We start from the raw sequence: 14,818 nt of genomic DNA, 5'->3' as shown, positions 1-14,818 counted from the left end.
TCAATTTAATTAGTAAAAATAAATTGGATGAGCCCATATCCAAAGCCTTCCATAGATCCTGTCCACAGACTGAGGAACTTAACCATAAATAGGAGAATAAAGAGGCAGAAATAACACAATTCTCATTATTGTTGTTTTTCGAAAATTCCACTCAGCTGAGGAGAATTTCGAAATTCTCTCCTATTCCAAAAGGGATTTCTTCTGTCTTCTTTATTTAAGTCCTAGTATTCTAGTAAGATCAGCCCACACTGATATTGGGATACAGTTCGGGAACCAGAGAGAAGATTTGTGGTTTAGTACTTAAAGCATCACGTGGAGAAGAAGCTAGCCATCTTCCGTAGAAAAGCTTGTTTTAGGTTTCAATATTCTTAAAACATGATTAATTCAAGTTATGAGCATGATACATGTGATAATTACGCGAATAGAATCTGTCTAAATAGATCTGATTATTATGTGATTGATTTATTTGCATGCGCTTCCGCTGCCAGCACCGTGCATTGCATCCCTTCCATACCGGCATCATCCCCATCATCTGCTGCATCATCTAACTGCTGCATCTGGGGCAAATCTGCCCACTGTGGCGCATGACTGCTTGCATGTGCTCCCCTGCACACGCCGCCCGGCATACCCCACGGCATCCCCCCTGGTTCCCCCTGCATCCCTACCAGCGCTCCGGCCGTCCGTCCCCAGTCAAAGCTGATTGTAAGGGGACGTTAAACCCCCAGGCCCATCTGCCCAGCCCATCAGGCCCCGTCCAGATCCCACGGGTACCGTTCGTACTCCCCAGTATCCGCTAATCACTGACTACCACTCGTTGTTGTTGTCCATCGCTCGATATTGTTCTTGTACAGAAATTTAGAGAGAGAGAAAACTCGTTAAAACAAGTGGTGCAAATGAAAATGAAACTAAAATCGCGTATATATAGATTTTCAAAAAAAAAAATTTAAAAAAAACCAAAATTGGCGCTGGCCGATCGCTGGTCGATCGGCACGCCACAATGGCGGCCAGCGCATCGGCCAGCGTCGTCAAATCGGCTAGCCCAGGCCGATTTTCTCGCCGATTCTCGGCTGGCCGATTGCAATAGTTCGGCTAGCCGCTATTGTGGATGCTCTTAGTTAGTATTTTATTGTGGACGAGCCCTTGCTCGTGTTCACGTCGCCGCGTGATTACGCGAATTCTCCCACTCGCACAGCGCGATTTCCGAGGCATTTCCGGGACCGGTGGTCTTGCCGACGGCGCGCACGAGACCACCCTCGTCTGCGTGTCGCCGGCCGATCACCTCCCTCGCTCCCACTCGCTCGACAACCCTAATTGGATCGCATGTCGCGCGATTCGTCTCGGCGCAAGCGCCGACGAATCGCACGTCTCGTGCGTTCCAAATATTTGAGTTCTTTGTTTCGATAGTTCTTGAGTTCATCATGCATAAAAATATAACAACTAAAAACAAGAACATGCTTCAAAAACAAAAAAACATGCATACATGAATTTCGCGAAATTTAAATCCAAATAATCAGAGCCAAAGACTGGCTCTGATACCAATTGAAGGAACTGGCAGCGGAAGCGCTCACATAAATCAATTACAAATAATTCAGATCTATTTAGCGGATTATTTAGACAAATTCTATTCGCGTAATTATCACATGTATCATGCTCATAACTCAAATAATAACATGCTTTAAATTAATTGAAACCTAAAACATGCTTTTCTAAGGTTCAACCATTATACCTTGATGATTCTCCAAAGAATCGAAGATGGCTAGCGCCTTCTCCACGTGAAGATCTTTTAGTACAAAACCACGAATCTTCTGACTGGTTCCCGGACTGTGAACTGATATCAGGGTGGGCTGATCTCACCAGCGCACTAGGACTTAAATAGAGAAGACAGAAATCCTTTCCCACGGAGGAGAAAAATTCGACCTCTACTAGGAGTAGGGGGGCCGAAAATTTTGAGAGAAAAACAAGTGTATTTTCTGTCTCCTTTATTCTCCTATTTATAATAAGTCACATATTGGGCCCAGACAGGGATCTATGGAAGGCTTTGGATATGGGCTCCTCCAATTAGCTTTTTACTAATTAAATTAAACCCAATTTAATATAAGCTTAAAATTGGAATATTACGAGCAGCCACTACAGAAGTAATATTGCACTCCCCATCCAAATCCGAAATTACAAGTACTTCGGGTTTCCATTACTTTATATTTATTTCCCGCGCTTAAGATAGAAACATCCATTAATTAATTATTGTCTGCTATGGACTTAATTAATTAATATCTTATTTATTCCAAGAGAGGACTCAGCAAGAAAATCTTATTTATTATTCATAGAGTAATTAAACTCCAACTAGCTAGGTTCCGAATAATAAAACCTTATTTCAAGCTTCTCTTGAGGATGTTATCAAACGAGACTCACCTCGCGCACGATTCAACATAATAGCAATCCTAGCACCGCTAGATATTAATCACCACTACCCAATATACCAGGCTTATTGGGTTGCGAAAAACCCGCACCATTTGGTAAGTCAAAGTAGTGCATAATCAATACCGTATGCTCAATGCTAACGTACATTGATTGAGAAATAATTTACGAGACCTCGTCTTTCGCTAGATAGCATAAAGACTGTCTCATTTGTTAGATCCATTCAGTGCTTATACCACACCAATGTCATCTTATTTCAGTAAGGCTTAGAAATAATCGGACTGACATTGAAACCTTTCACGATAGGTAGTCTAAGCCTATCTAGGTTGTGAAATTATTCTTTTTCTTTGTTTAGAACTGACCGTGTTACCTTAAAGTGAACGACGCCCACAACCGGTCTACTAAAACAAAGACTTAGACTTTGTTAAGTTACTTATACATTTAAATATGCAATAAACATCCATTAAATGTAAAACATAACAACATTATGACAAAAATAATCTGTTTATTCATTTGGAAAATAAAATAAGAGTTTTAACAGTATTCAATCACTCGAAAGGTGATTTCTAGTATACAAACTAATATAAAAAAATAGGACCCACATTCCACTATCTTTTTTCACCAACTTTCCTTTACATTTTTTAAAACTCGTGCCGGACTCAACCGAGACTCCTAAAATGGGACGGAGGGAGTATAAATTATAGAATTTCACGTTATTTTCATTCATTGAGAAATAATAAACAAATTGTTTTCATGTTTGGTTCTGGCGAAAATCGCCCCCTAGCACCAATTTGATAGAACTTTATTCTATCGGGATTGCGCACACACGTTTATGATGAAACAAAAGAAAGATAAACCCTAGTTGAGGTACTAGGAGACTATTTCCGCCAGAACCAAGAATGAGAATAATTTGTTTATTATTTCTCAATGGATGAAAATGAAAATACTGTGAAATTCTATAATTTATAGAATTCTAAACTCTAAAATGTATAGCAAAATAATTAAATAAAATGTTTACAAAAGATATGGAAAATAAATAAGGATAGCTAACTAAAATAAAAGATACTGAATCAAATAAAATCAAGGTATATTGAAGATGATCTTCGGCGAGATTTGCTAAATCGAGGACCCTATCATACTAGTACTATTTTATTTTAGAAAATAATTTACCTTTCTATATACCCTTTTTTTCGGAATGTGTTACTCCCTCCGTCCCGCTTTAGGAGTACCAGTTGATCAATTTTGGGCGTCCCGCTTTAGGAGTCCCGGTTGAGATAAATTAATAAAAAAATACCTACAAAGTGTTAAAAGATGGTCCCAACATCCACTAAACTAATAAAAAAGTGTTAAAAGTGGATTCCAACATCCACTATAACATTTATTTATTGGACACTTAATTAAAAGTGGGTCCCAACATCCATTACTATATTTATTTATTACACACCAAACACTTTTTTCTTAAAACATGTGCCCGACTCAACCGGGACTCCTAAAGAGGGACAGAGGAAGTAATATACTTGTTTTTTTTCTTTGGAACGTGTTAATTTTTAAAAATGGTATATTTCACTTTTTAAGAAGATAAATAAAAGATATACCTCTTTCTCCTTGGAGATGCTCTGAGAAGAACAACAAATCCCCTTTGAATTATTTCAAATCTAATTCAACAAAGGGAACTGGACAAACGAAAGAAATAAAATTTAAGACTAAATAATTTGTGGAGAGAAAGAAGCTGGTATAAGACAGTAACGATTATATGGAATAAGACAATGACAAACGTAGAGTTGTGAGGATTATTGGAATAAGACACTGACAGACGTATCATATATAGTGAATGAAATAAAACTGGGCTGCTGTTTAGGCCCAAAAAATATTTTGGTATTTTTGAACCCTACTTGCAGTTAGGTCTTGAACTCCCAGCCATTTATGCGTTGGAGAGACCGCTTCTTATTTTGTGCCGAAGCAATTTATAAATCACAGGCTGAAACAGGTGAAATCAAAAGGCATTACTTGAATGCTACTGCGGGTACATACGAAGAGATGATGAAAAGAGCTATATTTGCTAGAGAATTGGGAGTTCCTATCGTAATGCACGACTACTTAACAGGAGGATTCACTGCAAATACCAGTTTGGCTCATTATTGCCGAGATAATGGCTTACTTCTTCACATTCACCGTGCAATGCGGATACCCAATTCAAAAGTTTTGGATACCCGATCCTGAATTTCCTAAAATCTAATGCCCAATATCCGATCCGATTTTAATTTCGAGTACCCAGTCCCAATTCAATTTCAATTTTTGATTTTTTTTTTAATTATCAACTACAATTTGTCTGCATCACATCAAGCCATACATGCAAATAATTTGAACTCCCACAAAACCTATATTCCCCACTTATTAGTAAAGATGTAAAGATTTAACCCCAAATTAAACTTAATAAAAAATTCTACAAATCAATAAGCTTTCCCATCGCAGCAACAGACGAGCCTCCTCTGCCATCAGCGGCGGTGGGCGTCGGCAGAGGGAGGCGCAGGCAGGCGAGAGAGTAGGAGAGGGAGGGAGGCGTGTTGTTGTCTGTTGCAGCAACTCATTAAAAACCCTAATATTTTAATTACTTAGACTTATAAATATTAAAATTAATATATGAGTAGTTAGAATTTAGAATATGAACAGCTGGGTAATTGGGTATTTGGGTTGGTAAAAAAATAGGCCTAATTAGAATTAATACACTATTTATTAATTTAAATTTTTTTTGGATAATTCGGGTATACCTGATAGGGTATCAGATTACTCGATACCCGAAAATCCAAATTTTTCAATACCCAATCCCGATCCGAAACCTGAAAATCAGGTTTCGAGTAACTAATTACCCGACTTTTTGCATATCGGGTATCCAATACCCGCTATCCATTTTGACTGGCCTAATTGCAGCTATAAATGATGGCTAAATTTGATGAGTAATTGAGATATTAATTTTAGTAAATTAATTTTCCACATTGAAATGGATTTCTGCATGCACTAATAAATGATGGCTAAATTAATTGAGTAATTGAGGTATTAATTTTAGTAAATTAATTTTCCACATTGAAATCATTTTATGTACTGTAGTAGTATTTTTTTAAAACGAAATACCGCATCACCCATTTCTTCCACCAGTTTTAGTATATTTCTTTTTATGTCTTCCAATTGATAATCACATTTCCAATTGAAAATCACATTTCATCGTACACCACAAACACAGTAGTTTAAAACTCAGCATACAAAAATCTACCTAACTTGTATTAAACTACAAATCCATTTACTAATCATAGAGCCGTGAAACATACAATATAACTTCTCTAGAGAAGAAAAAATTTAAGTAGGGAATCGAGAAACCAAAAGCAGCAGTTGAGAGATCGCCGATGCCAATGCTGATGCTTTACGATAACTAAACTATTAATCTATGGTGGGCAGTATTGTGGTTACGCCTGAGGCTTAGGGATCAAGACTTACTGTTCATGATTGATGGCTGCCAATGTCTGTTTCTCGGGGTGGTGTGGAGTTTGCAGCGATAACCTTGCGATAGTAGCCCCAGGAAAGATTTTTCTCCGTTATGGGCCTCTGGCCGAATGGGTTTTGCTTCACGTATTCTTGAACATTTTCTGCTTCGGCCAACCCCTCCAAGTAAACACGGAGATCACCTCCCGATCCTACGAAAGACAAAATAAGACATTTGTTTGTCACGTAATACCTATGTGCATTTGGGAAACGAGTGGGGAGTTGGGCAGAGAATAAAGTGATAACTATCCAAATGAAAAAAATATACTACTATACTAATGTACATCTTTCGATAAAACACCTTATCCCTTTCCAAAGTGGGCAGTGCAGCAAAGTGTTTAGAAATAGAGGACCGCTAAAATTCTATTACGGATAGTTGATGCCCATTATGTGCACAACTAAAAGAAACCAGAGCATAAGAAGGAAGTTCCGTGTAATAATGAGTTACATAGATTATAAAACACACCCAGACATGGCCAAACCAAACCGGCCCACCGGTTAACCGCCGGTTTTGAACCGGAACCGGAACCGGACGACGGTTCCGGTTCGAAATCCGGTTACGGTTCGACATACGGTTCGGTTACGGTTCAACAAAATTCGAAACCGTAACCGGCGGTTAACCGGAAATAAATGGTCATCGCCGGTAGGTTCGTAGGGTTGCAGGGGGACAGTCGGAAAAGGACGGTTAACCGCCGGTTTTCGGTCAGAAACCGGCGGTTCGTGTCGGAAAACCGGCGGTTTCTGACACAAAACCGCCGGTTTCCGACGGTTCGGGGGTAGGGTTGCAGGCGTAGGGCATAGGGTTGCAGCGTAGACTGAAAAGGTGTCGGAAACCGCCGGTTTTCGGTCAGAAACCGGCGGTTCCGTCAGAAAACCGCCGGTTTCTGACCAAAAACTCGGCGGTTCCAACCGTTTTCAAAATTTGAATTTCAAAATTTAAATTTAAGTTGAGCTCAAGTCCTTTTCCTTTTTTTTCTTTTTTTTTCTAATTGTTTCAACTTTACTTTTAATATATTTTTTGTAAATTGTAATTTTGTATCTATATTTTAAATTCAAGTGTATAGTTGTATACTTGTATTGTTGTATTTTGTAACTTGTAAGTTGTAACTTGTAATTGTATTGTAGAAATTTACATTCAAAGTTTCAAATCAATAAAATTGCAATTCTTTATCAATTTCTCTTTGGATTGTACTATAGAATTTAGAAGTAATAACTATAAGATTTTTTTTTTTTTTTTAAAAAGCAAACCGGAACCGAACCGGAACCGGCCCGGATGAACCGGAACCGGCGAAAAACTGGCGGTTATTAACCGGAACCAGAACCGCCGTGACCGCCGGTTAAACCGGAACCAGAACCGTCATAGCCGGGCCGGTTACGGTTCAAGCATGTCATGAACCGGAGCCGGCGGTTCCGAACCGGAACCGGCGGTTTTACGAACCGTGGCCACGTCTACTCACCTAATGAATTGTCCCTTACATCTCTGAACCGGTACGAGTAGGGAAAGACTGGAGTGTATCTCTGCAAACATATGCACAGTTACTTTCGTAGGTAAACTGTTATCAAAATCATGTACAAGACTGGACCTAATGTTTTATGTTTTTTACTGGAAATAGAAAGAGAGAATGAATTAAACTTACAGGGTTCGTTAAAGCCTTGTAGGGAGTATCATCTAATAAAAGCGTATTTGATTCGTTATACACTCCCCTCTCCCATGGGAGACCCGGCTCACATTTATCCCATAACTTTCTAAGTTTCTTCAAGAGAAGAGGCTTGTTTTTTTTCTCCGCAGTATAATAACCCGTATCAGTGCAATGCGATTGATCCTGTAAAAGAGGTTCCTAGTTAGAGAAAGAATACTTTTAAATGATGCATGCATTTAGTAAAGAGGCAGAACAAGTATATTTTTACAACAATCCCCATATGTGCAGCTGAAAATTCAAACATAACCTTTAATTTCCATGCAAGCAAATATATAAATGCAAAGATATGGAGGCAGGAAACCAAGAAATGGGCATAGATACACATGCTTTTTGGATCCCAGAAAACTCAATGAACAAAGTAGAGCGATATAGCAATATAGGGGGGAAAGCAAGAAAATGACTTGCCCAATGAAAAAGCAGCCTCGTCTTATTATACCCCAAAAGAAAATCTAGAAGTGGCTCCATATTTCTTCTGCAAAGGTTCCATCAGTGCACGTGGCATGTTAGAATAGGTGATATATATTGCAAGAAACCCATGGGAAAATTAGATGTGAGGAGAGACAGAGACATAGAGACTTAATCATAAAAATGCAAAGGTCAAAAAGTACTTGGTTCTTGAAGTCCAAAAACCCACGTTGAACTTTTGAAAGCAGAAGTTCAGAAAATCAGCACAGTGCGGCCTCCTAAATACTGATAGAAAATTAAAAGAATGTCAGTAAATAGCTGAGCAGCATTAGAAGCAATTAATTCATGTACCTGCTTTTTTCATTATGATATTATCTGGATCATAACTGTAAGGTATGTATGAGGATATATCAACAAGCAACCCATTCAAATCAAGAACGAGAAGCTTTTTCTTCATGTAGCCAGCAAAAGCTCTATCATCTTGAACATGAATGATTTCACGGGTAACAGCTTGTGTATCATCCAGCGAGAGATCATCATGTGATGCCAACGGATCACCATCAACCACACTAACAATTTCCTTGGCCTTCTCATGGGGTTCTTCCGGGTGATTGCTTACTATCATATTATCATCACTTTTTGTCGTTGAATGTGTAGATAGGCACTGATCCTTGATGCCCAGATGAACAGGAAAATCTTTGCAACATGCACCGCTACTAGAAGCTACTTGTGAGAGTTCATCTGCATCCGTCTTCGTAGATGCTACATTAAGCACTTCACTATCACCATTTCCACTTGTATCATCTGACTTTCCTGTAAGTTGGAGCAAATTTCCCTCAGATAAATCACCCCCTTCACTGAAAGATTCTAGAACACTCCTTGGAAGATCAGACAGGCCCGCCTTCTTCCGTCTTTTCCTCCGTTGATAAGTAATCATATCCTTGCCTTCTTTCCCTGAGCCAGACTCATATGACATTGCAGGAAGTTAATTGATTCGGCCCCACCTTGGAAAGAGTTTGTGTGTGTGCTTAGTTTGCTTCTGTCAAGTCAATTACAAGGTACAAATATTCCATGTCAGGTACAGAATCATAACTCTTTTTTTCGCTCTTCAGTCTTGTATATATCCACGAAAAAAAAACCGAACCTGCATAATCCAGTACCATTTTCAATCTTTTGGCAAGTAACAGAAGAAACAGAGTCACAAATAACAGATCAGATAAAGCTACAACAAAAAAAACCAACCACCCTCAGATACTTGACTCATTCGACTTTCACTTTGGTCAAACCCCACGAGCACATAGATCCCTCAGCATGCAACCTGCGAATTTCATTCATCACTTTCATCAGATCTCAAACAAATCAAAGCAAATCCCACGCAGAAAAGGATAAGTATAAAGCATATCAATCCCACGCAGAAAAGGATAAGTATAAAGCATATCAATCCCACGCAGAAAAGGATAAGTATAAAGCATATCAATCCCACGCAGAAAAGGGTAAGTATAAGCATATTACAAACTCAACTTGCAAAAACTCCAAATCATGTTCCCTCACTGCTGATTTATTCTATATCTTCATTTGCAACTCTAAACAATTCCCCAAAAATCTCCCTAGGTCTTGTTTCTTATTTCACACTCAACCCAAGAGCTCAATCTACAACGCCAACTAAATGCTCAAATAAATGTCAACACAATGAGCTCAATTCAACACTACAGTAGCTATTAACAGAAGAATGTTCAAATAGTAAATGCTATGAGCATTAGCTGACCTAACAGAAACTTAATGCAGAAAAATGCTCAAATAAATGTCAACACAATGAGCTCAATTCAACATGTCAACAACTAATCCGAGATGAAAAATCAAACAAATGATAACATCATGGCTCAATTAAACATAATGCAGCTCAATCCAACTAATCAGCACTAAACAAATGAGAACACAGTGGAACCGAAAATGCAAACTGAAACAGAGAGAAAAATACCGAGAAATCAAAGCTATATCAGTATTACAGCAACTTCAAAGCCAGCCGATCTCGAATTACTGAAGGATTCAAGTAAGGGGTGAGAGTTGAAGAGGTAGAGAGATTGAGAGAGAAACATAGGACGGTTGTTTTTTATTATTTTTAGCTTTTTCTGATAAATAAATATCTACTACTCCATAAATAAATATCTACCACTCCATAAATAAATAAATAGTATCTAGTAAGGAGTACTACTTTATAATTTAAATATATAATTAAAAATTAATATATGGATATAAGACCACAATATCCATAAATGTATTTTTTTTTAATCTAGTTATTTCGATTAACTCAATATGTACTCCTATCAATTTTATGCAAAGTCATGTACTCTGCTAATTTTATGAAATTTGTATTTTTTTTCTATTGTACAGTATAAATTTAATGAAGGTACAGTAGTATTTTCAATAAATTTTACCAAATAATTATAATATACTTCCTCCATTTTTTAAAAATAACAACTATTTCATTTTTGGACCGTTCCTTAAAAATAAAAACTTTAGAATATTTCTATTTTAGAACATGAACCACACAATCCACTAACTCTACTTTCAATACTTTTTTTTCCTTCATCTCTCTTACTTTATCAATTATTCTCTCTTACTTTACCAATTGTGCATTAAAACCCGTGTCATTTCAAATATTTCTGTTTTTTTAATACGGAGGGAGTACTATTATACGAAATGAAGAGGAAAGAATTGTGCACGTTTTAAAGTAGTAGGTATGCATAGTATTTTTGTGTGCAAGTAGATATTCGAACCGGGTAATATGAGTAGTTGTAATCGACGTACTATATGTGACGACGAATAAAGATGTTCGAAAGTGTAATACAACGTGTGTTAGAATGCTAACAATTCACGTCTATATTATTCCTGTGTTAAATTAGTTTTTGAAGTGAAGGTCTCGAGCATTTACAATCTACTGGATTTCAATCATTCTTAATGTGATTTAGGCAATGATTTGTCATCAACAATGATTCTCTCAATGACCTCATTTTTGGCCACTTCTGAAAATTGATTTGAACTGTAAGTTTCACGGGATAATTCTTCTTTTGTTCTAGCTTGGTAATAGCATTCCATTTTAATGAAGAACAATAGATTTGTTCCCAGTTAGGGAGTGACGCATAAAGGTTATGCGTCTTTATAAGTAAAACGCATATCTGTTATGCGTCTGTATATGATGACGCATAAGGGTTATGCGAGTAAAAACGCACAAAAAATTAGCGTTTTGGAGTGACGCACAACAATTATGCGTCTTTATTTAGTGACGCATATTATGCGTCTAATGTTAATGACGAATAACCACTATGCGTCTTTCATTAGTGACGCATAAGGGTTATGCGTCTTCCAGTCACGATTTAAACACAGAATCGGCATAACAGAGGCAGAAACACATTTCGAACGAGCAGGCAATTGGAGTCGCGATTTTCCATCGTCTCCGACGCTAGAGCCCATCTTTTCCGACGAATTTCAAACATATTTCGGTATTTGTTCTTCAATTTGGCTACATTCATCATTATTCATGTTTATTTTGCTCTACTTTGTTAGTTTTACCCAATTTATTAAAAATTAGGGCTTATAGAAAAAATGTCCCTCATTGTTGTTTTTGGAAAATGTTTGTGATGCAGAAATCATGCAAGTATTTGTGAGTTTGTCACTACAAAAAAAGTCTATATTAGTGGTGAAAAATAGTGGCGGAAATATTCCGCCAGTAGTACTGGCGGCATAGTGGCGGATAATCCGCCAGCAAATTTAGTGGCGGAATTCTAACGGACCAGTGGCGGATTTTAATTTGCAAATATCTGTGGCGGATTAATTCCGCCACTACAAATCATTTTTCAATAAAATATATAAATATTATAAAAAATAAATTATAGTGGCGGATTTTCCGCCACTGTTTTACTGAGTCTGAATTAAATCTAGGGCACATTTACGCTTTTCATTCCCTTCACTATTGCGCGAAATTCTCCCCCCCTCCGCCATTCGCCGCTGCAGCTCGCCGCCGCCATTCGCCGCTCCAGCTCCATCGCCGACTTAATCTCTCTTTTAATTATGAGCTTCTTTTTCCTAAAAGGTGGATTTTAGTGCAGATTACTTTGTGATTCTCTTTTTGAAACTTAATCCTTGCTTGTTGTTGCAACAGTTTACTTTTTGGATCTCACCTCACCTTTGATTTTCAACATCGTCATTTCCCCCATCTAGGTAATGATGCAAGTACTAAAGATTTATTCCATATGCTTTAAGTATGCTCTTTTGTTTATTTTCTTCAATATGCGTGTAAGTGGAAGATTTGAAGAGGATTATTATATTTGATTTGATTAGGTTATCCGAATAGCGTACATGCTTTATATTTGATCTGCTTTTGCTTGTTAAATATATGAAGATATTGCATGTTTCCTCTACCTAAGCTGTGGATGTTTCTAGGACATGAGTTTCACTCACTTTTGCTATGGCTTTGCAAGTAATCTTAGTATCTTACATATGGAATAACTCACATGAGACATCATTTTTAGCAAAAACTTTTCATCTAGAAACTGTTTAACTGTTTTTAGTTGTACTCACTCCTATTTGTTTAAATATAATATACTTAACCCTTAATATTGCCTCAATTATTTAGTTCAATTGTGCTTACTGCTAAGTCATTGTTAGAAACTGAGCTTCACCTATTTGAAGTTAAATAGGAGTAAGATCTTTAGGAGGATGCTTGTTTGGGATCTTAAAATTGCAACTTTGAAATCCAAGTTCCATTATTCATTCGTGTACAACTTTTGGAAGCCAATGATCTAAATTTTGAATGCACTTTGCCTTTCAAGATTTGGCATCTAGAGCTGACTTCTCTCCTCAAAATCTTTAACTAAACTTAAGTTCTACTATCAAATAAGTTCACCCAATTCCAAATCTCTGTTTTGGATATAGTAAAGACATTGTTGAATATTGTGTTTGTAGGCCTTGTTTGAGATTTTCCTTTGGATGTTGTTGCAGGTTATGGCATGGAGTGTAGTAATTTCATGAAAGGTATGCCCCATACTATATATAGCAACTTCATTATTTCTTATTTTACTATTTCAGACAATAACAACATCTTCATTTCAGATATTTCAGTTTTTAGCCTTACTCATATCTAAGATTTATCAGAGTAATAAAATTGGATTTTTAGTCATGATTTCCACTATTAGGCAACACCAACTTTCAATAATGATCGCAGTACTTTTTCAATAGTATTATTATTTTCCCTTAATTTAGTGATTTCTTGCTTACAACAATTTCCTTAGTGTATAAGAAAACATGAAATTAAGGTATGTGATAAGAATTTGAAAATGAGTTTGGTGGCTTACATTGGTTGATCTGGTAAATGAATCTTGAATTCATCGGCGAAGGAATGTATATCTGTTGTACAGTATTTCTTTTCCCATGCAGTTGCGAATGTTGAAACTAGGCGCTGCCCTTTCTCCATAATTTTTGTCCAACATATGATTAATTTTATGAACTCACATTCAGTAAAAGTGAAAGTTGTATACATTGTTTTACTGTAGGAGGAGATTGTTACAAATGACTACTTAAAATATAGCTGCTCAACCAATTCATTACACGAGAACTTCTATTCAGATATTTCCATTGTAATAATAAATAATGAATGCAAACTCTTAGATCATCACTTATGCATCCAATACATCTTTGTGTGAAAGATATTGACAATATAGTACATATTGTTATCATCTATGTCATGACTTATGGGTATTTTTGTAATGAATTTATTATTGTTATTGTTGTTGTTGTTGCTGCTGCGGCTGCTGTTGCTATTACTAATGCTAAAGATTTTTGTCTCTGTGTTTGTGTGCTTTAGAGAAAGGAAGCAAATATCACTTGCAAAAAGCTCTAGCTAACAGGTACTTGTTATTGCTAGTCAAAGAGTAGTTCTTATGATAAGTTTAGGAACAAGTTTTATAATCTTTATCATTATTCTGAATGCTTATATGATCTGGACGTCGTAGTATTTTATTATTCTTCAATTTCTCGTGTGAACCAATAAGATATGTTAGGCCTATATATATTATGCATTGCAAACCTAAGGCTGAGAACTTTTCTGGTTTCTTACCAACTCTTGTAGTTTCATGTATCAAAAGCTGGCTCAAGAGATGAACAGATAAGTTTGATCAAAGATTTGGAAAGGAAAGAGACGGAGTACAAGGACGGAGTTCAAGAGACTGAGAAAGAACAAGATATGTGTAGATGATAAATTTGCCAACAACATTTCCACTAGACATGAGACTAAGGAACATGAATCATTATTTGTTACTATTAACTAAAGTTTTAGAATTTGTATTGATGCTCAATATTATTACACTTTGGTCTTATGAGTAATTAAAGAGTATTGGTGTATCTATTGTTACTTTTATCATGAAATATGTATTGATTTGTTGAAAAAATTATCGCAACAGGGTGGGTATAAAATAAAATAAATAAAATGAAAAATCTGTATAAAATAGTGGCGGATTCATTCTGCCACTAAATAGTATTATATAGTGGCGGAAACAAGTTCCGCCACTAATAATGGCTCACCCAAATCCGCCACTATTTTAAACTTTTAGTGGCGGAATTGCTCTGGCGGACTATTTTCCGTGGCTAATCCGCCACTACATTTCTGTGGCGGAAAATATTCCGCCACTGATATTTTAGCGGCGATTATATTGCCGCGGCTCTGTTCTGCCACTAAATCCGCCACTAACTCGTTTAGTGACGGAAAAATC

General features: G+C 36.8%; 1 protein-coding gene and 1 long non-coding RNA gene across 4 annotated transcripts; one reads left to right on the top strand and one right to left on the bottom strand.

The window, feature by feature from the left end:
* Positions 1 to 5,611: 5,611 nt before the first annotated feature.
* Positions 5,612 to 10,168, bottom strand: LOC125203979. Of its 3 annotated transcripts, none has more exons than XM_048102511.1 (8): positions 10,033 to 10,168; positions 9,297 to 9,372; positions 8,406 to 9,198; positions 8,258 to 8,339; positions 8,055 to 8,121; positions 7,587 to 7,772; positions 7,407 to 7,467; positions 5,612 to 6,101 (listed from the first exon to the last, which is right to left on the bottom strand). In XM_048102511.1, exons 3-8 carry the CDS (start codon positions 9,028 to 9,030, stop codon positions 5,908 to 5,910), a joined length of 1,215 nt encoding a protein of 404 aa, XP_047958468.1. In that variant the 5' UTR covers positions 9,031 to 9,198; positions 9,297 to 9,372; positions 10,033 to 10,168; the 3' UTR covers positions 5,612 to 5,907. The 3 variants fall into 3 exon arrangements, with proteins under 3 accessions (XP_047958468.1, XP_047958469.1, XP_047958470.1); XM_048102512.1 differs by having other exon boundaries at positions 9,300 to 9,372; XM_048102513.1 differs by having other exon boundaries at positions 8,406 to 9,093; positions 9,300 to 9,372.
* A 2,883-nt stretch (positions 10,169 to 13,051) lies between these two features.
* Positions 13,052 to 14,412, top strand: LOC125208514. The gene is made up of 2 exons (XR_007174124.1): positions 13,052 to 13,085; positions 13,915 to 14,412. It is a non-coding gene; the product is annotated as an uncharacterized LOC125208514 (long non-coding RNA).
* Positions 14,413 to 14,818: the final 406 nt, after the last annotated feature.

This window comes from Salvia hispanica, chromosome 2 (assembly GCF_023119035.1).
Source record: "Salvia hispanica cultivar TCC Black 2014 chromosome 2, UniMelb_Shisp_WGS_1.0, whole genome shotgun sequence".
Taxonomy (NCBI): domain Eukaryota; kingdom Viridiplantae; phylum Streptophyta; class Magnoliopsida; order Lamiales; family Lamiaceae; genus Salvia; species Salvia hispanica.
The sequence above is the reverse complement of the archived record's forward strand: the minus strand, read 5'-3'. Positions and strand labels throughout refer to the sequence as shown.

What these genes read in the sequence shown, in the direction of transcription:
- LOC125203979 (XM_048102511.1), bottom strand. Translation starts at nt 9,030, where the DNA reads ATGTCATATGAGTCTGGCTCAGGGAAAGAAGGCAAGGATATGATTACT. An exon ending in TATCATAATGAAAAAAGCAG is followed by an intron (nt 8,340 to 8,405) that starts GTACATGAATTA and finishes ATTTTCTATCAG; the next exon opens with TATTTAGGAGGCCGCACTGT. An exon ending in CGAGGCTGCTTTTTCATTGG is followed by an intron (nt 7,773 to 8,054) that starts GCAAGTCATTTT and finishes CCTCTTTTACAG; the next exon opens with GATCAATCGCATTGCACTGA.